Source organism: Drosophila santomea, chromosome 2L (genome assembly GCF_016746245.2).
Source record: "Drosophila santomea strain STO CAGO 1482 chromosome 2L, Prin_Dsan_1.1, whole genome shotgun sequence".
Taxonomy (NCBI): Eukaryota; Metazoa; Arthropoda; class Insecta; order Diptera; family Drosophilidae; genus Drosophila; species Drosophila santomea.
This window is the reverse complement of record NC_053016.2, coordinates 14,041,733-14,069,334: the sequence shown is the minus strand read 5'-3', so window position 1 is coordinate 14,069,334 and position 27,602 is coordinate 14,041,733. Positions and strand designations below refer to the sequence as shown.

Below are 27,602 nucleotides of genomic sequence, written 5' to 3'. Positions count from 1 at the left end.
GTAATTTAAAATAATTTCCAACTGATCAAACGACACAGCAAATAATACATTAAATATCAGTAAGAGTTTCAAGAACTCCGCTTTCGATTCCCGAAAAATTCCAAAAACTCCATTTGTTTATTTTTTGTGTATATTAAATCTTTGTATTTTTTTCTTTTTCTATAAATATTTTACTTTAAAGTACAAACAAATTAATAATAAACTTCTAATACTACGTTTTAAGACACTTTCGTTTTTTGTTGTTGTTGTTCATCTTGTGTGGTTTGTTTTAAATATTTAAATATATCATTTATTTGTTTATGTGTGTTGTTTGTTGCCTGTTTGTTTACGAAGCGGTATATAAATTATTTATACGTTCTATACAACATTTCCATTAACGTGTTTTCTGTGCTATAGGGCTTATTGCAAGTGGTTGTTGTGGCTGTCCAAAGTGTTTAAACAAGGTCCACTAAATATGCTTCAGCTTTCGACGGGTTTGCCTTTTGTGTTTATTTAGGGGCCGTGGATGGTGTGGTATGCAATTATGGATTTGGGTTCTATATACGTTAGTTTAGCGGTTCTATATGAATATATGCAAAGTTATGCTAGAGGGTTGGGTTTTACATACGCTTATGCTTTGTTTTGCCTTGCTTTAAAGTAAACATGTACAAAGTATCAAAAGAATTATTTTATGTAGCAATCATACAATATATATAAGGTAATAATAATATTGAACAATATATAATGTTGTTTTGTGTGTTTTGTCTAGCGCTTTGCCTTTGCTTTGCTTCAATTACTTTACTCATTGTTTTTCCCCTATTTGTTCAAGTTCAAATAACATTTAGCAAAAATAGAGCCTGCCTTATATACAATACAACTTTTTGTTTGTGTGGTTTATTTTTCACGATATCCCATTTTCTTATGTGTTTTGCGTATGCAAAATATATAACGTTATATAGTTCTTTTCACTTTGCAAAACGACAGATACTAGACGATTGATTCTCAATATTCTCCACTCACTTCTCGTTATATTTTTCGATCTGTTTTTTGTATTTTTTTTTCGTTTTTGTTTTTTGTAGGTTTTTGTGTTTTCATTTTTCTGGTGCTTGGCCTTTTTACATTTTTGACTAACTTATTGCATAGGTTTCCATGTGCATATATTGTTGGTAAAGAATTCGCGTTAAGATTACTGTCCTTAGGCTAGAGCATTTAAAACTAAAAAACAAATTTTCGAAACAACGCAAGCTTACGGAAACTAATACGCTATATATCTGTAGTATGTACTGTACTGTAATCGTATTTTGAAGGTTACAAAAATATAAAACCTAATGTAAACGTGTGGTCTGCTCTGATCTGCTCGATCCAACGGATCAGCTTCTTATAGACTTTCGACTGGGCGCAGCGCTTATAAGTAGGACAACCTAAATCTAGAAATGTGTTCGTGTTGCATCGTGAAGTATCCAAATATTTACAGAGCGGTCAATGGAAATAAGATTTGTTTTTGTTTGCTTCAAATTTCAAATTAAACTATGCATGCGTGAGAGTTTGGAGATGTTTTTCAGTTTCGGACAACTATTCTATGTTAGTGTTTATGGGAGCTTCTCGAAAAAGTTACTCAACTAATTTGTTCAAATTTCATCTTCTGAGCTATACATTAAATTGCCTGTTTCACATGACTAGCAAATCATTTCCAATGGGTGTATTTTTGGGGAGTAATAGCAGTGCCAGATGAGGGCGGTGGCGGCGGATAAGCTTGGACTGGGGGGCAGAAAACAAAGTGTAAACAAAGGCGTAAATCGGCGCTTGCAACCGTCCGTCTGCGGTGTGTGTGTGTTTGTGTGTGTGAGAGAGTGTGTCTAGGTGTGATGTTGCTCGCTAAGAGACGCAACATTATTGCAACTTGAGGCTACCACTAACTGTACAAAATAATGCTCAACGGAAACTAGGACTAAGAACTACAAACGAAAGCGTTCGGTATCAGTGCGTGTGATATATACAAGTAGCCGTCCGTAATCCTACTTCACTACGCCAGCTGCGGTGAGCTACTGCTGGCGGAGCGCTGCTCATCCGCCGTTGTCGCCTCGCTGGCGAACTCTTGAAAACTCAATCCCAAATCGTTGCTAAGCTGTACGATGTTGAGTACGTCGCCGGCATCGCGCCATGTCTGTTGGTGCTTATTAGCCATGCCACTGACGCCTCCTCCTCGTGCACTACCACTGTCGTCCTCCTCGCTGAGGATGTTGTTCAGGCAGAGGTTGAACTCATCGTAGTCGACAAAGCTGGCGCAGTCTAGGGCCGTGGCGTTGGCCAGCTCCGGCATCAGCACCTCATCCACCTCAACGTCTGCGGCACTGCTGCTACTGTGGTAAGACAGCAAATGATCGGCCTCCTCCATGTAACCGCCGGCTGCTCGCGCCAGATTCTCATATTCGGCCATCTCATCACCGTCCTCATCCTGCGCCTGGGCTAAAGGAAAGCTGCTGCTGCTGATATCCAGCTGTTGCTGGTACTGCTGCTGATGCGGCTGCTGTTGCTGCTCAAAGTCTTCGAAGAGCTCCAGCAGATCGTCTTCGTGTGCATCGCTCGGATGGTTCAAGCCTTTAGCCAAGGCGCAAAACTCTGGTCACTTGTAATCACGCGACGTTCTTCTCCGGCGTCCCTCGGTCAACATGGACTCGCCAATGACTGCAAAACGGAATATGATTAGCTAAGTTAAACCAATTTTTTTCAATATATTCTAACCTGCACTGCGGGTCTTTCGTCTGGCTTCCGCGACACTTTCCACACTGCCGGCGCTGTTGGTACCAACTGCTGCTGCCGCCTTGCCAGGTGTTCCCTTCGGCTCTGCCGCGGCGGCGGCTGCTGCAGCAGCTGCGGCTGCATTGCTGCGACTGTAGATGATCTTGTTGGCTGCCGCACTGGCTCGCACGCTCCTCCGGGTGCCGATCTTCTCGTCCGTGGGCGAGCTGGCCGAGTTATTATTGGTGGTGCTAGCAGCAGCTGCAGTGGCTCCTCGTGTTGCATGAACTACATTCGTGCCGCTGTTGACTTGGCTTGTGGTCACCACAGCACCGCCTGGAATTGTTGGCGTGGTCACTGAGGAGAGCACAACACTGGGATTGTTGGGACTGCTGCTGTTGTGATTGTTGTTCGCAGCAGTGGTAGGACCAACTGGCGCCTGAGCTTTTCCCGATCGCGGTGTTCCAAGGGCAGGTGTGGAGGAGGGAGCATGGTTGCCGACAGTTTCTGTTGTAAACAAAAACATTGATTATTCATAAGACACTTTCTCTTAGCGTTTTGAACTAATCAAGCTTTTAAATTTTGCAATATGCTAAGCACCAAGATTATTGCCAAATCAAGATAAATGGATCAAAGTTCACTTACTGTTCTGCGGGGGCTGTAACTGCTGTGCATTTCGTCGCGTCACGTGCTTCTCCACTCCGGCTGCTGCTGCGGCATCGGCAGCTTCTACCTGGGCCTGTTTGGAGTTGCGCACCTTGCCGGCCACCTCGATCAGCGGCTCATCCGAATCGGAGGACTCGATTTCAACCTTTTTTGGCAATCCCGCGCCGGCATTGTGATCTGCAGCTGCTTCTGCTGCGTTGTTATTGGAGGTGCCGGTGCTTACCCTTGGCCGCTTTATGTTGTTCTCGCCCAATTCGACACCATCATTACTGCTGCCACACTCGGATTCCTGGCGTCTTCGCTTGTTGTTATTGTTGTTGTGATTGGGCGTTGGTGTGACCACTCGCGGACTGGCGGTGGAGGAGGCGCGGGATAGACTCTTGACGGTGGTAGGCGTGTTGGCTGCACTGGCCGCAGTGGTTGAAACACCAGTGACAGTTGTGGGATCAGGACTCGCTTTTGGCGCATCAAGGGGACTCTCCAGGCGACTGCTGGCCCGTGTCCTTATTCTTGGCGTCTCACCGTCCACCTGAGCAGGTATTTCAATAGAAATAGGTTGCAGTGATGCTGAGGAAGCGTCGCTCTGATGCTTTTCCTGCAACTTCTCCTCCGACTTGGGCTCGACTTTCGGCTCCATCTTTACCTCCACTTTGGCTTCCACCTTGAGGCCGCTGGTGAGCGGTTTAATCGCAGGCTCCTTCTTAATAGTGAGCAGCGGGGGCATCTCCTCCAGCTTCACTTTGACCGCCGGTGGCTTGCTCTCTGTGAGTTTCTTGATGAGATCATCGTGTTCGAGTATATGGTGTTCGCCATTCAACTTGATGCTACTTGTGTTTGTGGATGCTGTAGCCACAACGGTTGCAACTGTCGCTGCTGGCAGTGAGCTCTCCAGGCTATTTAGGAAACCACCACCCGGAGCACTGGCACATTCGCTTGTCTCCTTGATCATCGAGGACACAATATCCTCGAGATCATCGGGAAAGTCCCCCTCCATCTTCGCCAGAGCCTTCTCGATCTCATCGTCAGCCTGCTGTTTTTGCTGCTGTTGCAGTGAACTGGTTACGGTTAATGATGTCGATACAGTTGGCGTTGTTCCTGCTGACGTTGAGCTGGGAGCAATCACTGGTGCTATCACCGCCGCGGATGTAGTTGTGGCGATTGCGCTTGTCTGCAGTTGCGGCTGCTGCACCATTGTCACCGTCGCCTTGCTCACTTGGATAGGACTGCTGGACGAGAGTTGATGAGGACTCTTCTCGGAGAGGGCATCCATGGACTCAATGCCACTGTCCTCGCCACCGCCGTTGTTTCCGTGGCCGGGTGTTCCACTTCCATTGCTGGCGGGCGAGTTGCGCAGCGTGCTGGGCAAGGCAGCCGGCGATGAGGTAGAGGTAGAGGTGGTGATTATGGATGCGGAGGAGGCTGTGGATACGGACGATAAGGTCGACAGGGTGGCGGAAGAGGAGTTCACTGTGGCCACTACCACGTTATTGACCGTGGTCATGGGCGGCATGGTCACTGGCAACTTTCTATCACAGATCAGCTGAGTTGTTTGCGTAGTGGGCGTCGACGATGTCGCTATTGTTGCTGTGGCTGCTGCTGCTACGGCTACTGGGGATGGGTTTATGCTAGGAGCCTGCTCTGCCGTGACCTGCGGTGTGACCTTTGTTATCTCCACACGCTTCAGGGTCGTCGCACTGGGCAACATGGTTACGGCCGCCGCCAGTTGTCGCTGCTGTTGCTGCTGCTGTTGTTGCTGCTGCTGTTGCTGCTGTTGTTGCTGCTGCTGTTGTTGCTTCTGCAACTGCAGCTGTTGCACGGCTGTGATGTATGGCGGCGGCTTATGGTTTTTTGTCATCGGCTTGCCACCCACGATGGGTGTTATGGTGGCCGCAGTCTTAATCGGATTTTTCATCGTCAACAGCCGATTGTTGTTATTCCCGCTGTTCACATTATTGTTATTATTGTTGCTGTTGATGGCACTGAGGGTAATGCTGCTTGGCAACGAGGTGGCTATCTTGCTCAGCTGCTGCTGCTGCAGGGTGGTGGGCGTAGGCGTTGTTCCAGTGTTGGTGGAACCCACAATCAGCTGTGGATCACTGAGGGATTGGGCCTGCGCTTGAGCCTGTGCCTTGTGCGCCTCCACAATGGCACTGATCGTTAGACCATTCTTGCCCGCCACAATAGTGGTGGTCTTGGTGGTCGTGGCTACTCCGGCTTGCAGTTGTTGTGGCAATTGTGGCGGCGCCACTGTCGCCGTCGTCTTCTGGATCAGTATGGGCAATCCGTTGACATGTGGCGGTGGCGTGAGCTTGGCTTGCTTGCTTTCTGCAGGGTCCATTAGCAATTGCTGCGGTGGCTGATCGCTGTAGCTGCGCTTCAGTTGACGCTCATCAACGATGGCCTCCTGATTTTGGCCCTTCTTTCGCTCCTTTCGTGTGTTCTTGACCACCACATGATTCTTTCCACGCAAACGGATCTGCAGTGGAGGAACACGCGGTTCGTTGGGACCCGGGACAGTTTGCTGTTGCTGTTGAAAGTTGCTATAGACCGTATGATGTTGTAGTTGCTGTTGAAGCGTCTGCTGCTGTTGTGGCTGTTGTTGCTGGAGCTGAGCAGGTGGTTGCTGTTGCTGAAGCTGAGATGTTTGTTGCTGTTGCTGATGTTGGGTTATCTGGATTTGAGGTTGCTGTATTTGTTGCTGCTGCTGCTGTTGTTGTTGTGTCGGCAGAGCTAACAGTTGCGTCTGCATGGGCAACTGTTGCATATGATTGTTCACAACAATGGTCTGCTGCTGGTTGTTAATAATCTGTCCCTCGTAGCCGGCTCCCGCTGCCGGCGTAGTCTCCACCTTCTCCAGTTTCAGCCGCAGTTTTATCTTCTCCTCCGCCGCCTTCGTCTTGGCATTGCCCTTCGCCCTCTCGCGCTTCTGTTTTGGCGCGGCCGTGGGATCCTTGGCTTTGCGCTCCTTGACTCCCTGTTGAAGCTTGCCGCGCAGCAGATTTGGCTTGGCCTTCTTGCTGGGCGCTCCACCTGCATTGGCTGTCACCGATTGGGGCGAGTTTAAGCCAATCAAAGGCGAACTATTGCTGGAACGGGGCGAGTTATCACCCGCACCGAAATTGCTATGGTTCGCCTTTGCCACCGGCGTTTTTCTAGCCCTGCTGGTGGCTGATTTGTTCGATGCCAGGGAATCGCGTGATCTTTCCTGATCACTACTTATACCCATGGGATGCTGTTGCGCGGAATTGGAGTCCTCCTCGGAAAACAGATTGGTGGGCAGAAGCATATCGTTGGCGGGATTGAAATTGAAACTGCCTAATCCACTGTGGCTGTTGCGGAATTGCGGCTGGGCAGTTTCCTCTTCAGCTTCCGTCTCGCTATCGTCGCTGGCCATAGGTTCCATATCTCCGGTATGTGGATTAATGATAAATTGCTTCTGGGGAGGTCTCTGTGGCTGCTGCGGATGCTGGACTTGCAATTGTGACTGCTGTTGCTGCTGCTGGCGTTGGACCATCTGTAGCTGTTGTTGCTGTTGATGTTGCTGCTGCAGTTGCAGTTGTCGCTGCACCTGTTGCTGCTGCTGGCGCTGTTGCATCTGCGGCAATTGTTGCTGTCTCTGCTGCTGTTGCATCATCAATTGTTGCTGCATCTGTTGTTGCTGTTGTGGTTGCTGCTGGTACGGCATTTGCAACATTTGCTGGGACTGCTGTTGAGGCTGCATCGGCGCTTGTTGTTGTTGCTGCTGCTGTTCCAGTGGCGCTTCTTGCAACGTATTGAGAGCATCTCTCATGTCAACCGCCGATAGATTGTCCTCGATCAGATCCAAGTCCAGATCCTTGGCGTCTTGCAACAGAGATTCTAACTCGTTCTTATCTTCCAAACTAAGCGTGGAGTCCAGATCACAGTTTAAAGTGGGCAGCAGGGCGTCCAAATCGTTTGTGGTCAGGGCATCCAGCACGGAAAGCGAGATTAGTGAATCGACTTGTCCTTGAGCCTGACCTGTAACCTGTGGCTGCTGAGCCTGACTTTGTTGTTGCTGCGTCGGCAGCGCAGGTGGCGGCAACTGTTGTTGTTGTGGCTGCTGCTGTTGTTGCGGCTGTCCCGGCAAGCTGACTTGCTGCTGTTGTTGCTGAAGATTGTACTGCATCTGGTAACGCGTGAATTCTTGAAAACTGCTCTTGGTGGCCGAGTCCATCGGCTTATTGATCCCGGCCAGCGGCCACCGTGAGTTGGCTGCCGCCTGATTGTAATCTGGTGGTGGTGCTGCAGGTACGTGTTGATTGGCTGGCATGAGCTGTCCAGTCATTTCGCTGGGAGCAGTAGGTCCAGGTGTTGCCGCAGGCGACACCATCTGCGGCTGCTGCTGCGCCTGATGATTGGACATCAGCGGACTGTGCATCGAATGGTGGCTGGAGGCGGGAGAGAGTGCGGGTCCAAGGGGCGAGGCTCCGCTCATGAATTGCTGCTGGGGTGACGCTTGCGGCATGGGCAGGCCCATAAGGCGCTGCTGTTGCTGTTGCGGATGAGGCGGCGGAGGAGCCAGCGGCAGTCCACCGGGTCTTAGTTGATGTCTTATCTGTTGTTGTTGCATGGGATTCATGCCCATGTTGTTGAAGCAATCTGTAACAAGGAAATTAAAAAAATTTAGAATAAAAGTCTATGCTTATGCACGGCTTAATAACTTTGATGGTAATCAAACAGATATGTGACATCTGGTCGTAAAGGCATTAAAGTGACGCTTACCAGGCGCAGGCTGAAACTGCTGCTGTGGTTGCTGCTGGCCCTGTAATTGCTGCTGCGGTTGCATGAATCGCATCTGCTGCCGCTGAATTTGCTGCTGTCGCAGGGCCACAGCCTGTGGCGACATTTGCTGATGTTGCTGTTGAAAGCGATGTGGTGGTCCTTGCTGCTGTTGCTGTGGTTGCTGCTGCTGACCCTGCTGCTGTTGCTGAGTATACAAATGATTGCCATTGCCGCTGGGACTGAGCATGGCCTGCTGATGTTGTTGTTGCTGCTGTAGATTCCGCATCACCACGGGCGGCGGGCAAGGAGGAGCCGTCGTCTGGGGCGTTGTGGGTGAGGAAGGCACCACCGGACTCAGTACGTCGCCCATGAGGAAATCGCTGGGCGTCGCCGGACCGGAGGATCGCATAGGGGAGTTCATAATCTGCCCTCCACTGGGGCTCATTCCAATTAGGGGCGACTGCTGCTGTTGGGGCGACTTGAGCTGGTTCGGATTCGACATGCCATTGCCGTCGTTCTGCAGCAGATTCACAAGCAGCGGCGACGATATGGCAATGTTGTTGCTGCCCGTAGACGTCGCCGTAGGCAGCGGCGGATGCCCAAGCGGATGGTTCAGCTGGCTGGGTGCCGTCACAATGGCTGGCTTGGCACTTGCGCCCGCTATGGCAATGGGTGAACTGACGCTGCTGGCCGTGGCAGCTCCCAAACCCGGATATGGCGGCGGTGGTGGCTGGATGAACTGAGATTTGCTGCCGGGCGGCGTTGGTGCAGCTGACGTTGGCGTTGTGGGTGTCAGCTCACCATTCTGAGGTGCCTGCTGCGGTTGCGTCTTCAGCACCTTTAGTGTTACATTTGGCGGAGGCGGTGGCGGTAGGGGCGGACCCAGACCGCCTGCCTCTCGGCCTTGCAGCACTCTCGCCTGCCGCATGCTCTCGAAGGGAAAGTCCCGCGTGGCGGAGGGCGATGGCAGCAGCAACGGCACCTTGCCCTCCATTGGGCACACGGTATTGGGGGATTTAAAGACGGCGGGTGTCACGGCCACCTGCTGCTGCTGTTGTTGCTGCTGCTGCTGCGTGGTCTGGAGAGGCATCTTCTGAAGTCCCAGGCCCGCCGCCGCAGCTCTTCTTTGCTGGAGTGAGATTGCATCGTTTTGGGGCTGTTGCAGGATTCTCTGCTGCTGCTGTTGCATAAAGGCGGAAGCCGCCTTGCTCGTGCTGGGGCCATCGAATCCCGTGGCCAGCAGACCTGTTTTGTTGCCGGAAAGCGTGCCAGCCGCCTCAAGTGTCTCGTTTACATTATCTGCGAAAAGGGATTACCAAGTTTAATGGTTTGTTTTGAGGGCATTTGCTAACATTACTCACCCTTGGTTATCTTAATATCTTGTCCACCAACTTTCAAATTTATCACAGAATCGCCCTCGAATTGCACGGACTGAATGTTGAGGGCGCGCAGCTCCGGATTTCCATCGTTGGCCAGCTGGCGCAGCCGTTGTGCTGCGTCCCAGGGTAGCGAGACCAATATCCGCACCAGTGACGGTTCAAGCTGCTGCAAAGTGGCACACATGTGAGACATTTTGCAAATTTACAACATTTAATTAACATTTAAGGAGCCGTATAGGAAGAGAAAGAAGAAGAGGGATAGTGAAATTGATGGCGATGGCCAGTATTTGTTATCGATATCTATCCAGCGAGGGTTTGCAGCCCTGGTTCCCGACACGCAAACATAGAAACACCTAATTTATGGGGAAACACAATTCTAACCCGTATGTATAAGATGAATTACCTTCTCTAGCTATGCCATACTTGAATTTATTAATTTCTGATATATTTACTATATTATTTGCATTTCTCCTTTTGTTTTTGACCCTGCGGTCTCTGGTGCTAGAGCGGGATGGCCATAGTGCACTCATTGGAAATTCCAACAACAATTTGTTTCGACAACAGTCCCCAAAAGATAATATGCTTGAATTGAGTAACCCAAAAGACATTTCAGCTGACTGCATTTTCCACGCGCGACGGGCCAAAAGGGGGCGGGGCAGCTAGTGCCCACAGGTTGCATTTTCTCATGCGTGCGTGCGTTTTCCATTTCTCTCAGCGGGACGTGTTATCGATACCCCGACTTCGTCGCCATTTTTCTTCTTGGCCTCTTGGAAGGCGGTGCGCTGGTGTGTGTGCGTGTGCTGGGTGGGCAAGTGTGTGTGGCAGAGGGAAAAGGTAACCAAAATACTTGCTTGGCACTAAGGCGGGGGGTAAAAAGGGGGCGGGCTGATTAATAAAATAAAAAGTCGGGGGGGAACAGAAAAAGAGATAAAAAAATAAACACGGGAAATGCGATATTCGACACACTCAAAGCCAACCAATTAGTTCGCCCTTTTCGCCGCCTATTGTTTTTGTTTTTATCCCTGTCTTTAAGTGCGTGGGTGACGCAAGTGTAAAGTGAGCAAAAGCGATGGCAAAAACAGACAAAAAGGAAAAAAGAGGAAAGAAAACGAAGCCCACTTGAAGTGCAATAATCGCAAATCAGCTGTTCTGTTGCGCTCGCCTAAAAAGCGAAACACGATAAACTCAACTCACCTGTTTAAGTGGCATATCATCACACGACAATCGCACGCGTCGTAGGTTTAATTTGTAGAACGCTGCTCAATTCTCGCATTTAGCTTTCGATTGACCGCCGTGGCGTCCTTTGGATTCGAATTGTTGAACCAATTGCATTTTAGGCATAACACTCGATGGCTTCGGTTTATTGTCTTTCGATGTATTCCGCACTCAGTTTTTAACCTCTGCGACTTGGTTTTTGGGCATTTTCCACTTTTATTTTTTTCTTCTCCCCTTTGCTTTTGACTTTTTTTTTAGTAGTAGCCTCACCAACACACGCACACATGCACTGCAACACACACTCACACACACACGTGCGGGGCGCGGATACGGATTTTCCTGCGTCACTTTTCAAGCGCTTTTCCTGCTTTAAATCTTGCGTGCCCGCTTTTCAATTATTGTTTAGGGCAAACTGAATACATTTGGGCCCCCACTGTTCTCCATTACACATTCACTGGCCTAATAGTAATGCCTATTTAGCGGAACTCGAAAATTTTCACGCATTCGGGCAGCCGATTTTCGGGGGCTTAATTTCACTCGGTTCGATTGTGTGCGGGCACTCGTTAAACGCACAGATTGGTGTCGAAAGATTCGCGCTTTCTTTTTAGCCGTCAATTGGCGTTGCAATGATGCGTTTATCCTGTTTATTTTGTACAAAAAACTTCGTAATTATTAAATTTCCACGAACAATAACAAGCACACAGTGGTAGCCATTTTTATTTTCCAGCCGGTGTTGCCAGACGTTCGCGGTCCGAAATTCCCTAATTTTGCCTTCATATTTGTGGTTTCCAGGGCTGCGAAGTAAGTCGCATTGGAAATTTTGCTCGAGCAGGGTTGTCAATTGTTTGGAAGTCTTAATATAAAACAATTAGAGCTTATGTATTATTACTGCTTTTTCATGTTAAATTGTCTATTATTTTCCACCATGTGAAGTAAACATTTTAAATATTCAATATTTAAATTTCATTTGAATTATGAAAATGTTAACTGCCGAATCTATCTGAGCGCATAGGTTTCAGGTTAAAAAATTAAGAAAATTTTTGCGTTGTAAATTTTTTTTTCGGATTAGTCACCTAAAGTTTGCAGCTTATAGGAAGTTATGCATTAAATTGGCTAGGTATCGTGCTAAATTTTTAATCTAATGTTTTTGTTTTTAAGTAACTAATCGATAGTTTTACGAATGCTGCCACCCTTTCTGAACGAGCGATAGTATTGAATAGAAGGTGAATTTGGTTCCACCTCTATCTCAGATTCTGAAATTGCAAATGTGAGTACATAACAAGGTTTTCTTTAATAAAACCAAATTTAAGGGTTTTGGACAGTCAAAAAAGTAAATCAATATCATACTGGTTGACCATATTAACTTAATAAGTAGCTGGGAAGAATTCTGTAGTTGCTATGCGTTTTATTGCAACTGCCTTTGAGCACCTTACGTAACTACCGAGCAATATAATTGATTTTTGTGATTTTCATTCTTTTCAGCGACATGGCCAACACTCCAGCCACCTCCTCTGCCGGACCCGTGCTCCGTGGTCTCCACAACGCCACCATCAAGCGCAACCTGGCCATTTCCCTGGGACTGACCGCTCTGGTGACCGTCGCCTACAAAATTCTGGTCAACGATCCCAAGAAGGCCGCCTACGCCGACTTCTACTCGTAAATATAGCTTACATATGCCATATGAACCATCCACTGATCTGGTTTCTCCCTTATCCCTGCAGGAAGTACGATGCCAACAAGTCCTTCGAGCGCATGAAGGCCGCCGGTCGTTTCCAGTCCTGCTAGGCTATGTTATCCAAAACACAAGTAGTCTAAGTCAAAAGATGTTGTAGAGCAAACGTTGCGCTTCTGTATTGAAAAGTAAATAGATTTCAGTCTACGTATGTGCACGAAGGCGTTTTAATTTGGATCTATGTTGAATTGCTAGCAGGAGCTGCAGCGATCAAACAAATGTAAATGCAAATTATGATTAAATTCTTTATTATTTACTCGTATTTACAATCTTAGCCAAGTAATGCACAAAACAAACACACAAAACTATAAAGCCGCACACCTACTGCGGTCACGGAACACATCTAAAACCTAATGGCAAAGTCCTTGTAGTCCAGTCGGCTGAGGTTGCCCTGGTTTCGGACCTCACAGCGATCGATTTGGCAGCCGGGAGAGCCCTCGGTGGACAGCCAGGTGATCCTAAGAGCAGATTTCATGAGGAATATAACATGGAGAATGTTAATTTTAAAGGGTTACCCACATCTTGTCCACTTCCTCCTTGGGTCCCTGCATCTTGCCCACAATGGTGCCCTGTTTGCTGTTCTTCACCCAGCCAGTAATTCCCGCCTTGGTGCAACGATCGCGGGTGTCTTTCGTGAGATTCAGGCCTGCCGGTTGAAAAAAGCAGAGGTATATATTTTACATAGTCTAGCGCATGTGGAATGGGGCGTGAAACAAAGCCAAGGACACTTTGGGGCCCCAAAGTAACTAGCTACTGAGGGTTTATTTTTAGTCATCCATCTAAGAGAGCTTTCTTATGTCTGGCCCTCGATTCCCGATTCCTAGTGCCCTTGAAGTCGCACCTTGTACATGTCCATAGACCTCAAAGTCCAGCGTCACCAGCAGTCGGATATCCGGAATGCCCATCTCGTTCGATTTCGCACTTTACCAAATCCGCACGTTGGGTTATGTAAATTTGGCAGCAAACAGCTCGATATTTTAGATTTGCCTGATTTTTGCACTTTACTCGCACTAGAAAAAGCACTGAAAATTGTTATATATTCTACGAAAACTGGAATACCCAATTAAGCATATATTTTATGAAAAATATTTGACTCGGAGCGCTTTTTTTCGCCGCGATCGCTAGCTTGATTTTCAGCAAACCGTCGCAAATGTTAAACTAAAATGCCAAGTAGCATATCAATTGGTTTCTATTTTGCGTTTTCGATTTTGTATTTGCGTATTTATTTTAGCCGCACGTTGCATTCTGCCTCTTTCTATATGTTTTTGTTGTTATTCTCGAAATGAAAATACAAATACGATGTGGGAATCTTTCGGGACGGTCACAGATAGTTGACTCTGGTGGTCAGTATCTGAAATTTGGGTGCGCTACAGGGGTTTTTCGAGAAAGATCTTTACTAAATGGTATGGGAAAAGCTTTAGGATCTTCCAAAATCAGTATTTATTAGAAAAAATATTTATACATCTATATTATTTTAATAAATCCGCCCTACAGGTGGACATTACCTCTGCATATAGCATCATTTGTAAAACTGCCAATTGCTCAATTTAACAATGCAATTGTTCACTTTCGTCGCCTCAAGAAATCTTATTGAACCACAACAATGCACAGACTTTGTTTCACTTTCTAATGCACCTATGTATGTATATATTTCACCTATGAGAAATGTGAGGAATGACAAGTTCATAGCAGGCGCATGAGATGGGCCCTGAGACTTTTATAAGACCAGACGACAAGTGCTTTGTATTCTTTTTTAAAGAAAGGGAAATTTATTTGTGCAATGAAGAACAGCACGTAATCTACGGTTTATTTAAAAGAATATTGTCCTTGTATACGAATTCGTCCTCGTAGATGAGGAAAGCGGAAAGCACAACCCAGAATATGAAATAGGGGCTATAAATAAGTTGGTAAAAGTACATTATTTCTATGGGCAATTTCTACGAAGTCTACGTAATAGTAAACTCAAGATTAAAAGGGCTTACACAGCCCAAAGGCAATCATTTCAAAATTATTGCGAAAAACAGTTCTTGGAAATCAAAATAATTGTTGATTTTACACATTTTAGATGTTAACGATTAGTGGAGGAACGAGTATAAATATGGTTCGAATGCTGAGCTAATTATCAGTTTCGAGTTTGAAAGCCAAGCCTGCAATATGAATCCTACAATTTTGTTGAGGTAAGTGACAGGATTTCCCTTAAAAAAGTTTCTTGCTTGAGATTTATTTTCCTTTTTTAGCTGCCTAGTAGTTTTTTCCCTATTTTGGCTGGGGAAAGCACAAGCTGCAAACGATGATGAATTCGGTACAGAAAGGCAGCGCTTACTTCGCGTGTATGGTGATTCCTCGGTTGACGAAGCCACCAGATACAGGAACGTTGACGACCTGGTCAAGTTCTATGACAAGTACTCCACTCTCCTTCCTTTGAAGCCGGATTTAACACAACGCGCCCAGGATCTCGTGAGGCGATACAAGGAGGAAAGCGCTCATGTGGTTTTGGTGGATGGTGCTCCGGCTCAAGGCGGATTCTGGTTGCCCCTGGTAAAGCTACTCATTGTCCAGCTGGGCGTTGAAATTGCCTCCGAGGGATTCAAGCGCGCTATTGAATCTTAATTATCAATTTTAAATCAAATTTAATTGAAAGTTGAATCAATATTATGTGAAAAAACTTAAATAAACCCTTTTGAGCATGTAGAGTTATTACTTGTGCCTTTGTTTTGGAAACTCTAGAAAAATAAATTATAAATTCACCCAACCCCCCTATCAAATATATAAACTTCCAATTTTGGTTCGGTTATATATTTTATATGTAGTATTTACAAATTAATTTATTAGTTGCTTGCGATATATGAAAATACCAATGTACAATGTTTATACGCGTAGTTGAATCGTTATCACTTAGCTAAATGTGAGTGGGTGAGGTTGCCTTTCACCAGGTTAAAGTTTGCCATGTAAACCTGCAGTGGAAAATGGATATACACTTAAAGTCTACATACGTCGATCCTTAAATTTCTGTACAGTTTTGGGATTTGCGATGGGGATAGAGACCACATCTATGGGTAATGCTAAACATCTGACTCTTAAGTAAGCTCGATACGATTAAGCTTAGGTTAGGATTACAACTAGTTTACCAGACATTTACTAGACATAGAAACGCTAGCCATGCTAGCCAGGAAACCGAATCCCTAAACGATCTGCACGGCGGCATGTGGCTTCTCGATGAGGCTGCTCTGTGCCTCCTTGTCCTTCTCCGCGTTCCTTCCGAGTGCGACGTGCTCCGGTTTCAGATAGTAATGCGGTGGCGGGGGCTGCGATGTGGCCTGATGGCCGGCCTTCTTCCGGCGCTCGCGGAGGAAGTGCAGCCGCACATAGTTGATGGGTATATCGACGCTATCGGCGCCCACGCCCTCTCCGTCGATGAACACGCCGCGCACCAGGATGGAATTGGAGCACTTGAGGGCAGCGAGGAGCAGGAAAGGAACGATGTGGCTCAGCCAGAAGCTCAGCAGCTTGTTTTCTAAAGGATAAGGAAATAATATTAACAATAAGCATACAGAGAGAAACATTATATATGTATATCCCACCTGGATACAGATACACATCCAGCAGATTCCAGATGCCGCGCCAGGCATTCACAGCCCCAAAGAAAGTCATCAGATAGTAAATGTCGCATATGATCAGCTTGAGGATTCCGCTGATGCGACGACACACGTACCGCATCAGTGGGTGAATGAGGAACGTCACAAACACCGTCAGATATCCAATCAGCTATACAAAGAAAAAGTACTTTAAGTACTGGTTACGTAAAGGGGACTAGCAGAGATCCCTACCAGCGATCCCCAGGCCGACTTGGCCTTGTCCGCGGGGAAGAGCAGCAGGTCAAAGATTCCCCAGACTCCGCGCCAGGCGATGACCACCAGACTGCCGATCACAAAGACCGAGAAGAGGGTGTCCAAAATGTAAAGGCCAGGTTGATGAAACCCCTGAAGAGTGCCGAAGTTAGACAACCCAAACTATTATTCCGCCGTTGGGCATACAACTTACGGGTATTTTGAACATGGTGTCCACCTCGAAGTAGTCGCTCTTGTGGTCCATGGTCACGGTGTAGGGAGCAGCTCCGAGGTTCCGCAGAGTCCGTGTGGCTACCAGGAAGATAAGTGCGATGCCCGTCACCACGGACACAATGATCAAGGAGTCCACACTGGTCAGCCAGTCGCAGAGCAGCCAGGCACCCCGCCACATATTCACGCAAACGATGCCGAATACGGCCGTATAGAGTCGCGATACGGCGTAGTATGTGAGTCGCCTGCGGTCCGGATGGATGTGCTCCTTAAAGAAGTTCTGTGTGACCGTGAAGAAGAAGTGCCCCAGTCCGCCGATCAGAAAGCTGGCCATCGCAGACAGCGGCAAACTGTCGGGAAACAGATAGACGAACATCAGTTCCCAGGTGCCGCGCCAGTAGGCGATCACACAGGGTGCCACCACCAGGCAGGACAGCATCATGTCCAGCAGCTCGAGCAGCAGCTCATGGAGATCCCGACGTGGCGTCTCCGCCTCCAAGCGCTTCTCGCAGGCGGGTGAGTGTGTGGCGTGTGCGTGTGCGGGTTGCAGGTGCACTGGATGCGGATGCGTGTGTGGATGGAGGTGCTGCAGGAGCTGCTGATCCGACACGGATACCGATCCATGGCAATGAGATTTCTGCGGCCTGCTGGCCGCCAAGCTGCCCTTGTCGGTGGGCAACATCTCGGGTTTAGGGGTTTGCTGGCTTTTAAGGTCTCCTCCGCCTCCGCCTCTGCCTCTGCCTCCTCCTCGTCCTACTCCTCCTTGGTTAATTCCCTTCAATTATGGGCAATTATCACACCGGATATTTCGGCTGGGACCGCTCCTGCTCGCTGCTCGTCGGCGGCTCGGATGTTTGTGAAATGGTCAGGTAACTAAATGCATTCCGCAACCGGTGTGCTCTGCAACCGTCACCGCCGCTGCATCGCCGCTGCGGTGATAATAATCTGGCACTGATAATTAAATCGTCTATCTGCGAACCCCTCTCGATCTCTCCAGCGTCTGGCCGCAGTTGCATAATCCGCACTAGCATTCGCATCCACTGTCACATCCACATCCACGTCGAGGTTGGCGTTCGCCGTCTGGAATCTGGGTGAATTATTTATATTAAAGAACAATCATCAAGCCAGGCTCCTTATCACTATTTCCACCGACTTGAATGCCCGTTATCAAGCTCTGCTCCGGGCAAGACACACAAGACTAGAGTCCTAATAAGTACTTTATAGTCTTTTTTATAGTTTATAGTTTATAGACCTAGCAGCTGCCGTGATTGTCGGCTTATCAAAATCCAACGCTTTGCAGTATTCACCGACATTTCCAACTGGACCTTGGGCACTCTACTTGTGTTCTAAATTTTGGCATTAAGGCAGGCTTACTACACAAGCCCACAGATAACCCCATAGACTTATGAAGCCGCGTACATTAATTGAAACTTTAATTGGTTATAGCTTAGGTTTTGGATTATCATACACTACAAACACCTGGAGAAAACCTTTCCCTGTGACTCATCAATCACTCATTGCTTAAATAATCATCATGGGAATCCTTTATGGTGGCTCAACACTGCCATATGCTAATATGGGTGGCAAAGTAAAACCCATCGCGACAACCAGCGATACGAAGTGCCAGCACACTAGGGGTTGTTTGCCCATGTCAGATGTCCCAGATTTTATGGAGATCACCTGAGAGAGCCGGGCTCTTTTACTGATATCTCAACGTCAACGTGACAATTGTGCGTTGAGTGGCCTCTCCACGCGGCACTTAAGTCGCCCCCTCGGACTTATCTCAAGTGACTTAATAGATCCAATTTAGTGGCTTTGATTAAACGCGAAATGCCAGCGAAACAAAAAGCGAAAGTGATGTCCACCACACGACAGGGCATCGAAATGTGTCGTGAGGAGTCTTGAACTTGTGCCACTTGAACTTGCCACTTGATGTGGGCAGGTCAGGGGCTTCCAATAATCGTCACTCTCCAATGGCTTACACATTCGCTGAACTAAAGGGTGTTCTTCCTTTAAAAGTACTTAGAGAGCTATCAGCTTGGAAATTTATAAAATAATTTTAAATGTCAAGGTTTTTGTAAATTCTTGTAATTTAATATGCATTAAAAAGTAGCTTTTTCTTTATCCAAATGGTTCTTCTTTGTACTTTTTCTAAATATAAATGCTCTTTAATGAATTCTACACAGAATCCATTTATAGTCTTTTGAGTTTTCAACAATTATGCACTGGCAGTGACTAATTAGCAAAAGTCCGGCTCGCCGGCCCCTTGAAATTAGTGCAGGATGTTTGTGATTTTCGTGTTTTGCTTGCCGTTCGTCTGCGGCGGCAACGCGGCGTATGCGCGATAATTAAACACACGACTTGCATGGGGCCGCCGTCGAAGGTCCAAAAGCGGGAATTTCGTTGGACTTGCCACTGGGCAACTGCTGCCTCAGCCATTGCTGGCTGTTTGGGTCAAGCTCATTCGCATTTAAATCTGCTGGCTAAATAGACGACCCACTGGGCGGCTCATTGCGCCCAGCAAGACTTCCTCGTTTTGGGGGTTTCAGAGATTGATAGAGGGATGCTTGTAAATTGAGATCAGGGATCTGTCGGAATCGTGGAATCGTGGAATTGGGGAATTGGGGAATCAGGGGGCTTGGAAATTTTCAAGTTCAAACTCCCCAAGTGGGCCAAGTGACGTGCCGATGCCATGCAAATGCACATTGTACTCCAATTATGCGAGATAATTGACAAAGAACGGGTGACAATTCAAATGCAAAATTGTACGCTGTGACTGATTCTTAATTTTCGCAATGTTCTTGACAAGTCCCAGCCCCCAACTTACAAGTTACTGGACTGCCAGCTAATTAGTTTAGCCAACACAAACGAGCTGCAAATATTACCCGAACTATATCTGTTTCTGTGCAAAGATATATTATATAGATAACTAGATAAGGTCCGCCAAACAATCAAATCCCACAAAATGCCGCCTTTTATTTGGATATCGTTAAGTGTTTATGATCTATGATTATTTGCCTTTGACTAATTCGACGCGTTTTCAGGTGCGATAATGGCCAGCGTTCATCTCCTTACAGCTCGCCTTTTGTTCAGTACGAGTATTTGCTCCACACATTATCAGCTCCTAAGTGCTCGTTTTATTTCTGCTGTTTTTTTCTTAAGTTGAATAATCGCAGCTGATCGAGCTAATTTATAAGTTTGACGGCCACACAATTACTTGGAGATTGAACAAACATTTTTGTATATTCTAGCGACTTTTCTCCATAACACTTCAAGTTTACACTTAGATATGGGAAAAGGGTATTCTAGAGAATTTAAAATTAAAATATTCATTTTCATTTTAACACTAACGACTTTGTGTCTCAGAATAATATTTTGGCATTAAATTTATGTACTTTGTTCAACGAAAAATTCCTAGAACAACACTGCGTATGAGTATTTAAACTTCACTCTTGTTTTTTAGGTAGTATACAGTTTTTGTTAAAAAATTGGAATAAAGAATCTGCATAAATGAACACTCACATTTTGCACAAAAAGAGGTTCTAGTTGAGAATTACATTAGATATGCTACAATTAGATATGCTGATCAAAAGAACAAACTAATCTTTGTTTATCGGTTATTTCCTATCAGTTATCGTTTTAAAAACACTGCAAAGCTAGTTTTGGAATGAGTGAAAGGAAACTAAATATATAATATATTATATTTTAAAAAGGATCTTATAAATACACTCGCTTTGTTTTCGATTTCTTTTATCTAAAACTGAAATAAATTTTTGGTGAAATTTTTCAATATTTTCAGCGGCAAGCGAAATATTACGAAATTTTGCGATTAGATTTGAAATGACTTACTTCGGAATCGTTGTGCCTTATCAGTTATCGATTTACAAATATTACAAAATGATATGAGCGAGCGGAAAATGCGTGTGCAGCGATAAACAAAAAACAAACGCGACCACACACGCATACACACAGACACAGTGGCAAAAGCACACTAACACACTCACAGCTACGTTGGACTACAATCAAATTTTGTGCAAGAACAAAAACATGGGATTACCGTTTAAAATTAGCAGAGCTTGCTGTTGCTGATTTTATTATTATTATTATTATTTTTCGCTGCTGGGTGCGTAAGTCGCCAGTGCGAAAGAGGGAGATGCAGCAGTTATTCAGTGGCCATATCTGTCATCACTTTCACAACAATGCGCACGCACACACACACACCGGAAGTGATCGGGTTTTATCGAATTGCTTCGATTACTATTTACGTTCGGCTTCGATTCTTCGTTTTCGATTTCGTTCGATTGCGACCGTTCGACCGTTAGACGTTGGCCGTAGATGTTGATGCTCGAATGCGCGTACGCGACTTCTGGCGCTACTATATATATGCTTATACCCGTAGAAATTGGCTAAGCTCGCCCGCACACACACCCACACACACACGGACACTCAGAGGCACACACAAATACTGACACAGTTGCAATCTAGTTTGCTTGTACGGTGGTTTGAACTCGGCGGACTGATCGCTCTGATCGTTCAGATCGCTCGTCAGTTGCCGGTGGCCGCCGCTACTAAACTGGACAACTGTCGTTCCGGGGGACTCGAAACTGCGTCTGATTTGGGTCTCCGTCGCGGACTGAGTGCCCCCAAAGCCCCCAGCTCAAAAATCGCCACAGCTTTGCATCCAGTCCCCCTTTTATCGAGTCGGAATCCGAGCTTGAGCATGTTTACCTTTTGGCGAAAACAGATTTTGGCACTTCTAGTTTGGGATTTTCTTCTATTGCCCGAGAAAGGCGAACTATTTTGTGAAATAGTTGCAAACTTATTTAAAAAAAATGTTTTTTACCGTATTTGAAAATATTTAAAAAATATCAACCAAAGCTTTCTTTTCAGCGGCAAGCTTTCTTTCTGCACAGAATGTGGCATCGCTTTCATTTTGCATTATGATCTCCCCTAATAACTACAGTATACTTTGGATACAAAATATTGAATGTAACACGAGTTGTATCATTTATGAATTCATAAATAGTAATCTTAAATTATCACCATGTAATCCAGCTCATTGGCTGTGTATACATTTAGTGACAGGTTTTTTTGTTTAATTATGAATCAATTAATTAATGATACGTGTATTAAAAACCTATTACGAAGCGATCAACACTGTTTGAAGTGCAATTTATTACTGGTGGCAGTAATACGACACAAATTAGCATGGAATTGACTTTGTTAATAAAGTGTGAGAATTAGTTTAGATAGTTGGAAAACTCGGTGAAATGATATTGCGCATCAATATTAGCGAAATCTCATGAAAATGCCCCAAAGCTTCATTAGTAGATATATTTTTGATTGAATTATAATTTGACCAGAATTTCTGAAATAATTCGCACCTAATAAACTAATAAAAACGATGCAAGTGCAACGAGTGCAAATCTATAAATAATTAATTGCGTCTGAGAACTGGAAAACTGGCCAACACAGTTATAGGCACTTTCCCTTCGAATCGAAGTGTTGTAATTTATGCGTGAATAATTTTAGATAAGAAAATTAGGTACTAAGATTATGCAAACAAATAAATTCAATTAGCCACTGTTTGACAGGTTAAGATTTACGGTGCAATTGAGTAAAAAATTCCCTTACCTTCACCACATAAAATATGCGAATGCAACCCATGACCAGGATTTGAGATTAGATAGCCGTTTTTAAATCGCAATCTTAATGTGCTCTTAAATCATAAACTGCCAGCTTTTGGCCGTGATTTCCTTTGTCTAATTGTTGGCACCCGCCAAACAAATTAAAAGATAATGGGTAATTTAATGGCACTTGTGTACTTCATTAGACCATTGGCGATACGCTAATGCCTATTTATGATTTAACCCTGAAATCGGCTGATTTCGATTGTTTTGCCAAAATAAACTCGAGTGCTTGTCTGGATCTATATCTCAGAGCCCAAGGTTTTGCCCTTATCAATCTGAAACTTAAAGGAAACGCATAAAACTCTTTTCAAAAAGTTTGGAAAATGTTGAATCACTGAGCGTTAGGAAAATAATAATTTTTTAATGTTTAGGTAAAACTAAAAAAAATATACTATACATATACAATGTATAATATATAGAAATTTGTGTCACATTTTCGCACTTCACTGAGTAAGCATGAATATTCTTATTGGGAAAAACAGTTGAAAAAAAGAGTTGCCTAATAAGAGAGCTTTATCTTACCAGTTTCTAGATAGCCACTATCAAAATTTTAAAAAAACTTAACAGAGCACACTGATACGTATTTAAAGCCGGTCACAACATTACTAACCTACGACAAACTAGATTCAACTGAAGATGCGATTCGCAGATCACAAAGATATTCCAATGCCAAGTAACCCGTGTTTTTGTCGGTCAGACCTATGCAAATCATACCAAAAATCACCGAATCATCGACTGGCTGGATTATTTATGAATTTTATTAATTAGTCCAAGCTGTGTCAAATATTTACATACGTCTCCTCCGATTCGAGCGCTCGATGATCACAAACTGAACCGTTGCCAAATATTTGGACCTCTCAAGCCACCCAACATCGGTGGCGATTCGTTATCGCCCTCCCAAAATGATAAGACCAAATCAAGAGGAAGGCATAAATACGCGTCTATTCCACACCCTTAAGCTGTTTGACTGGCCTATTCCCATTCGGAATAGGCGGCGATTAGAATTTAATGTAAATATCGTTCCAACTGGATTCGTAGGTGTATTTTTCCGTCATAATAGTCGCAGGTAAGTATGTTGCGATTCCTGTTCTCGGCCATAATGTCAGATGACGAAAGCTGCTGCTATCGGAGTGTGGCGAAAACACAGACATAAAGCCCCAATCGGTTGCCGGGTCATAAAGATCGCGCTAAGCTATCGGCCGCGGTTCCGATGCTGAAAAAGCCGAAGGGGTTCGCCGTTTCGCGCGATTTAAATCGCTCGCAACACGATTGCGTTGGCGCTTTGTATAAAGCGGCACGTTTCTCGCTTTCTAAGATCATTTCTTATCTATAACACAGATTTTATGTGTTTCTACTGGCCAAGTAGTTCTAAAATTAAATTAGCTAGTCTTACTAGTGAAGAACATTTTGAGAATACGTTGAACTGGCGTTAAAATTAATGCGCTGTACAAATGACAAGGTTCTTTTAAATTCAGAAAGACTGATTACAGGTTATTTTGCTGGAAGAATCTGTTGTTGCTCAAAATTTCTACAAATATGCAGCGAACAAATATTTGTTGAATGCAAACTGGTGAAAAATTTAATCATCTGTTAATATTAAGCGTAAATATGGTTGGCCCCGAAAAATGACGCACAAATTTAAAATTTTTTCCATTTTAATGTGGAAAATAAATAAGGTGCGCTTGGTATATGCTGAATGGACTTTTAAATAGCAACTATTATTTAAAGAAACAATAATTGAAAAGTCCACTAATGCATCTTAGTTTAGTTCGACCGCCGTAAGTTTGCTATATATTTTGATGTCTTCCGGTGGCCATTTTGTTTGAGAACCTAAAGGTATGCAACATAATTTGAAATAGCACTAGCACTAGAGCGACTTAAAATCTTAATTTATTTTTATTAGTTTATATTTAAAAAATTACTCAAATTACACGACTAAGCTCTGGCAGCTTTTAGCTCCGTTTCCTTCGCCTTAAAATCCTCTACCAGCTTGAATTTCTGGATCTTGCCCGAGGTGGTTTTTGGGAATGCATTTATGGGGATCACATATCTGGGCACCTTGAAGTGGGCTAGTTTGCCCTTGGCATAGGCCTTCACGGTCGCCGCGGTAAACGAGGCGGGGTCAACGCCCTCCTCAAGGCGAACATAGGCGCAAACTTCCTCACCCAGTCGCTCATCAGGAACTCCAATCACCTGGGAATTTAAGAAAGTTTATTACAAAATAATTACACATTATATTAATCGATTTGCAAACACAACTCACATGAGCCTCAATGATCTGTGGGTGGCTATTGAGAAAGTCTTCAATCTCCTTGGGGAAAATATTTTCGCCGCCACGAATGAGCATCTCCTTCAGGCGACCCACAATCCGTCCATAGCCATTGGCCTCCAGGACAAACTGATCTCCCGTGCGCAGCCACCTGTCATTACCGATGGTTTCCTTCGTTTTCGCCTCATCCCCGTGGTAGCCCAGCATCGTGGTGTATCCGCGGACGCACAGCTCTCCGGGCTGTCCAAATGGCACACACCTGCCCTCTTCATCCACCACCTTGGCTTCGATGTGATCCGTCAGATGACCCACTGAGTTCAGGACAACATCGCTGCTGTCACCGGGCAGCGACTGGAAGATCACACCTGTGGTTTCCGTAAGTCCATAGACACTATGAACCGCTTCCACGTTGAGCACCTGTCTCACATCCTTGATGAGCTGCGGCGATACAATGGCACCTCCGGTGATGGCCTTCTTGATCCTGCCCAGCGGCACCTGCAGCTTCTTCTGGGTGTTGACCAAATCCACATACATGGTGGGTGTGCCATGGATGACCGTGCACTTCTCATTGACGATGGCTTGCAGCGAGTCCTTGGGACTGAAACCGGCTGCGGGCAGGACCATGGTGGCTCCTTTCGTCAATGCAGCCATGATGGTAATGACCACTCCGAAGGCATGGAACATGGGCACCTGTACACAGATCCTCTCGCCCTCCAGTTCATTGCGATTGCCCACATGGATGCCATTGTTCACGAAATTGTGATGGCTAAGGCAGGCAGCCTTGGGATTGCCAGTGGTTCCCGATGTGAACTGAATATTGCACGGCGACTCTGGCAGAATGTTCTTCTGGATTTTGGCCACTTCCTCGCGCTCCGATTTGTTGGCCAGGTCGAGGAAGTCATCAAAGCGCAGGGCACCCTTCAGGCCATCGTTGCTGTCGATGATTACGGATTGCAGGTGCGGGAACTTCTCACTCCGGATCTTGCCAGGCTCCGCATCCGAGATTTCCGGGCAGATATCTCTCAAAATCTCATAGTAGTTCTGGCTCTTGAACGTCTCCGGTGCAATGATGGCCTTCACATTGGCCTTATTCAGGCAGTAGGCTATTTCGGGTCCCTGGTAAGCGGGATTCAGACCCACCGAGGTGAGACCCGCTCGGGCTGCCCCCATCATGCCCAGGTACCAGTGCATGTAGTTCGGTGCCCACAGACCAATGGCATCGCCCGGCTGGAGACCCAGTTTCCGGAAACCCGCCGCCAAACCATCCACTTCCTGCAGCAAACTCTTGAAGGTGTACCGCTTGCCCTCGTGGCAGGAGACAATCGCCTCCACATGGCCGTAATCCTGCGCCGATAGCTCCAACTGCTGGCCAACGGTGCGATACACCAGTGGCTCCTTTCCGATGTGATGCTTATGGCTGATCAGGGTGGGCATCGAGGTGGAGATGCTGCAAAAGAAGTAGGGTAATGCCAGTTTAGTAAATACATTTACAAGGTAACTGGAATGCAGATCTTATACCATGATTCTCTTCTTTTACTTTTAGCTCTTGAGAGTATTTTCAAAAGATTTTACGTGTCAAAAGCAAATTTCACCATCGGTTTGCGCTTTCGCTCAAGGGGTTCCAGGTTTTGTTAAAGTCGAAGCTTTTTGAAATGAAAAAGTTTAGCAGTTAATGTATAGATGGCAAGTCACAGAGTTTTCTTGGGCAAACATATATGTTTTATCACTGCAGATATATTATGCTTCCGCTTTGTAAGCGTAACTTTACTTCCTGTCAAGTGGAAAAAGGCGCAAAGGATCACAATAATATTTATTTAGTGGCTTTATTAGTAATGCAAAATTGTATATTGTAATATGTATAAATGCAGTTCGTATAATTATTTTTGTAAATGTGCGCACTTGTAAATGTGTGCAATAGCAATTTGTTATGGCGCTCTGATAATACATCTTAATACTTGGGCTTTTGGCTTCGTTGCTGGCCACATATATGTATTATCAAGCGAGTGGAAAGTTCTGCTGACGATTTGCTTATCTCTCGAAATTCATCTAAATTGATACCCGATAATTAAAACGAACTTCTGCTGCTCTATGTTTAAACGCCACTCCCCCCTTTGAGTGTGCGACTTTATTTTAAGACCCACTTAGGCCTAATGACTACCAGCTGCTGTGGCCAACTGTACCTTCTATCTGGAATTAGAAGTATTACGCAACGCGGCAGAGGGGATGTGGGAAAGGGGGCTGGTGTATGTGTATATGGTACTGGGCAACCCAACCAAAACTGCGCAATTAGATGGTGGAAACATCCCAACCTCTTCTGCACCAGCAGACCAGCAGTGACCTTGGCCCACACTCCATAAGGATGGACATCCTGGAAGGTCCTGATCCTGCCTACCTGCGCATCGCGTTGAGGGCACATTTCTGCCTCAGCATATATCTGGAGATGGTCTGCAGCTTGCTGTTCATCTTGGCACTTCAACTTGGCACTTATCACAGTTCTTGATTGGTTGAAACGAACGAATGCTTCTATTATTATTATATGTTCATAATATGCACAGGTACACTTTTAGCTAACACGGCTATTAGATTGCAGTTCAGTTCTCCTCGGTTTCTGTACGTCCGCAGCCCGTCAAGTTCTATATCAAACTGAGTGAGGAGGTCTTCTAATCGCCGTATGTTCTGCCAGCTTCGCTGCCTCAGTCGACGCTTTTAGTTTTTTTATTCTATTATTTGTTTTTTCTTTATAGCCAGTCAAGATCATTGCCGGCGTTTGTTTTGCTTTCTGTTTTAACGCTTTTATTTTGCTTGCCTTTTTGTTGGCTTGTGGCAGCACGTGTGGCTGTGCTTTTCGTTCTATTATGTTTGCTCAGTTTGTAGCTTTCAGTGGGCAGAAACGGCGTCTCGACCTAGAAATACCTTATATGATTATTCACAAATGTATTTAAGAGTATATACAGCTTATCTAACGCTATACAACAGTTTAAAAGCTTCAGCAAACTTAATTATTTGCATAGAAAATTTGGATAAAACATTTTATTGCTTTATTTTATTAGAAACAGATGTATGATTATATTTCTTGATTGCATCAAATTTTATATTGCTCAAAACCCCTCATAAATGTGGTTGACTTTGCCC

At 45.5% G+C, this 27,602-nt stretch overlaps 6 protein-coding genes across 7 annotated transcripts; 2 read left to right on the top strand and 4 right to left on the bottom strand.

Annotated features, from left to right (window-relative positions):
• Window positions 1-300: 300 nt before the first annotated feature.
• On the bottom strand, window positions 301-11,450 carry LOC120444023 (nuclear receptor coactivator 6). Of its 2 annotated transcripts, XM_039623523.2 has the most exons (7): window positions 10,701-11,450; window positions 9,489-9,672; window positions 8,128-9,426; window positions 6,953-8,004; window positions 3,364-6,175; window positions 2,722-3,225; window positions 301-2,664 (listed from the first exon to the last, which is right to left on the bottom strand). In XM_039623523.2, the coding sequence occupies exons 1-7, from the start codon at window positions 10,713-10,715 to the stop codon at window positions 2,603-2,605; spliced, it is 5,928 nt and encodes a 1,975-aa protein (XP_039479457.1). In that variant the 5' UTR covers window positions 10,716-11,450; the 3' UTR covers window positions 301-2,602. The 2 variants fall into 2 exon arrangements, with proteins under 2 accessions (XP_039479457.1, XP_039479456.1); XM_039623522.2 differs by having other exon boundaries at window positions 3,364-8,004.
• Window positions 11,451-11,905: 455 nt separating this feature from the next.
• Window positions 11,906-12,604, top strand: LOC120452932 (cytochrome c oxidase subunit 6C-1). Its single transcript, XM_039637413.2, has 3 exons — window positions 11,906-11,988; window positions 12,204-12,377; window positions 12,443-12,604. The coding sequence occupies exons 2-3, from the start codon at window positions 12,208-12,210 to the stop codon at window positions 12,504-12,506; spliced, it is 234 nt and encodes a 77-aa protein (XP_039493347.1). The 5' UTR covers window positions 11,906-11,988; window positions 12,204-12,207; the 3' UTR covers window positions 12,507-12,604.
• Window positions 12,605-12,684: 80 nt separating this feature from the next.
• Window positions 12,685-13,614, bottom strand: LOC120452927 (acylphosphatase-2). Its single transcript, XM_039637399.2, has 3 exons — window positions 13,295-13,614; window positions 12,973-13,099; window positions 12,685-12,911 (listed from the first exon to the last, which is right to left on the bottom strand). Exons 1-3 carry the CDS (start codon window positions 13,356-13,358, stop codon window positions 12,797-12,799), a joined length of 306 nt encoding a protein of 101 aa, XP_039493333.1. The 5' UTR covers window positions 13,359-13,614; the 3' UTR covers window positions 12,685-12,796.
• An 887-nt stretch (window positions 13,615-14,501) lies between these two features.
• On the top strand, window positions 14,502-15,144 carry LOC120452919 (protein Turandot M). The gene is made up of 2 exons (XM_039637386.2): window positions 14,502-14,630; window positions 14,691-15,144. Exons 1-2 carry the CDS (start codon window positions 14,608-14,610, stop codon window positions 15,061-15,063), a joined length of 396 nt encoding a protein of 131 aa, XP_039493320.1. The 5' UTR covers window positions 14,502-14,607; the 3' UTR covers window positions 15,064-15,144.
• Window positions 15,145-15,233: 89 nt separating this feature from the next.
• Window positions 15,234-20,862, bottom strand: LOC120452908. The gene is made up of 5 exons (XM_039637374.2): window positions 20,569-20,862; window positions 16,495-17,598; window positions 16,281-16,433; window positions 16,035-16,218; window positions 15,234-15,967 (listed from the first exon to the last, which is right to left on the bottom strand). The coding sequence occupies exons 2-5, from the start codon at window positions 17,191-17,193 to the stop codon at window positions 15,636-15,638; spliced, it is 1,368 nt and encodes a 455-aa protein (XP_039493308.1). The 5' UTR covers window positions 17,194-17,598; window positions 20,569-20,862; the 3' UTR covers window positions 15,234-15,635.
• A 3,188-nt stretch (window positions 20,863-24,050) lies between these two features.
• On the bottom strand, window positions 24,051-27,112 carry LOC120458043 (medium-chain acyl-CoA ligase ACSF2, mitochondrial). Its single transcript, XM_039645552.2, has 3 exons — window positions 26,863-27,112; window positions 24,465-25,917; window positions 24,051-24,394 (listed from the first exon to the last, which is right to left on the bottom strand). Exons 1-3 carry the CDS (start codon window positions 26,931-26,933, stop codon window positions 24,137-24,139), a joined length of 1,782 nt encoding a protein of 593 aa, XP_039501486.1. The 5' UTR covers window positions 26,934-27,112; the 3' UTR covers window positions 24,051-24,136.
• Between the last annotated feature and the right edge of the window lie 490 nt (window positions 27,113-27,602).

What these genes read in the sequence shown, in the direction of transcription:
- LOC120452919 (XM_039637386.2), top strand. Translation starts at nt 14,608, where the DNA reads ATGAATCCTACAATTTTGTTGAG. An exon ending in AATCCTACAATTTTGTTGAG is followed by an intron (nt 14,631 to 14,690) that starts GTAAGTGACAGG and finishes TTCCTTTTTTAG; the next exon opens with CTGCCTAGTAGTTTTTTCCC.
- LOC120452932 (XM_039637413.2), top strand. Translation starts at nt 12,208, where the DNA reads ATGGCCAACACTCCAGCCACCTCCTCTGCCGGACCCGTGCTCCGTGGT. An exon ending in GCCTACGCCGACTTCTACTC is followed by an intron (nt 12,378 to 12,442) that starts GTAAATATAGCT and finishes TTATCCCTGCAG; the next exon opens with GAAGTACGATGCCAACAAGT.
- LOC120452908 (XM_039637374.2), bottom strand. Translation starts at nt 17,193, where the DNA reads ATGTTGCCCACCGACAAGGGCAGCTTGGCGGCCAGCAGGCCGCAGAAA. An exon ending in ACACCATGTTCAAAATACCC is followed by an intron (nt 16,434 to 16,494) that starts GTAAGTTGTATG and finishes GGCACTCTTCAG; the next exon opens with GGGTTTCATCAACCTGGCCT. An exon ending in AGTCGGCCTGGGGATCGCTG is followed by an intron (nt 16,219 to 16,280) that starts GTAGGGATCTCT and finishes TTCTTTGTATAG; the next exon opens with CTGATTGGATATCTGACGGT.
- LOC120458043 (XM_039645552.2), bottom strand. Translation starts at nt 26,933, where the DNA reads ATGAACAGCAAGCTGCAGACCATCTCCAGATATATGCTGAGGCAGAAA. An exon ending in GCCCTCAACGCGATGCGCAG is followed by an intron (nt 25,918 to 26,862) that starts GTAGGCAGGATC and finishes CTTCTTTTGCAG; the next exon opens with CATCTCCACCTCGATGCCCA. An exon ending in CACAGATCATTGAGGCTCAT is followed by an intron (nt 24,395 to 24,464) that starts GTGAGTTGTGTT and finishes TTAAATTCCCAG; the next exon opens with GTGATTGGAGTTCCTGATGA.
- LOC120452927 (XM_039637399.2), bottom strand. Translation starts at nt 13,358, where the DNA reads ATGGGCATTCCGGATATCCGACTGCTGGTGACGCTGGACTTTGAGGTC. An exon ending in GGTCTATGGACATGTACAAG is followed by an intron (nt 13,100 to 13,294) that starts GTGCGACTTCAA and finishes TTCAACCGGCAG; the next exon opens with GCCTGAATCTCACGAAAGAC. An exon ending in AAGGAGGAAGTGGACAAGAT is followed by an intron (nt 12,912 to 12,972) that starts GTGGGTAACCCT and finishes ATCTGCTCTTAG; the next exon opens with GATCACCTGGCTGTCCACCG.
- LOC120444023 (XM_039623522.2), bottom strand. An exon ending in GCAGTTTCAGCCTGCGCCTG is followed by an intron (nt 8,005 to 8,127) that starts GTAAGCGTCACT and finishes TCCTTGTTACAG; the next exon opens with ATTGCTTCAACAACATGGGC. An exon ending in ACGAAAGACCCGCAGTGCAG is followed by an intron (nt 2,665 to 2,721) that starts GTTAGAATATAT and finishes TCCGTTTTGCAG; the next exon opens with TCATTGGCGAGTCCATGTTG.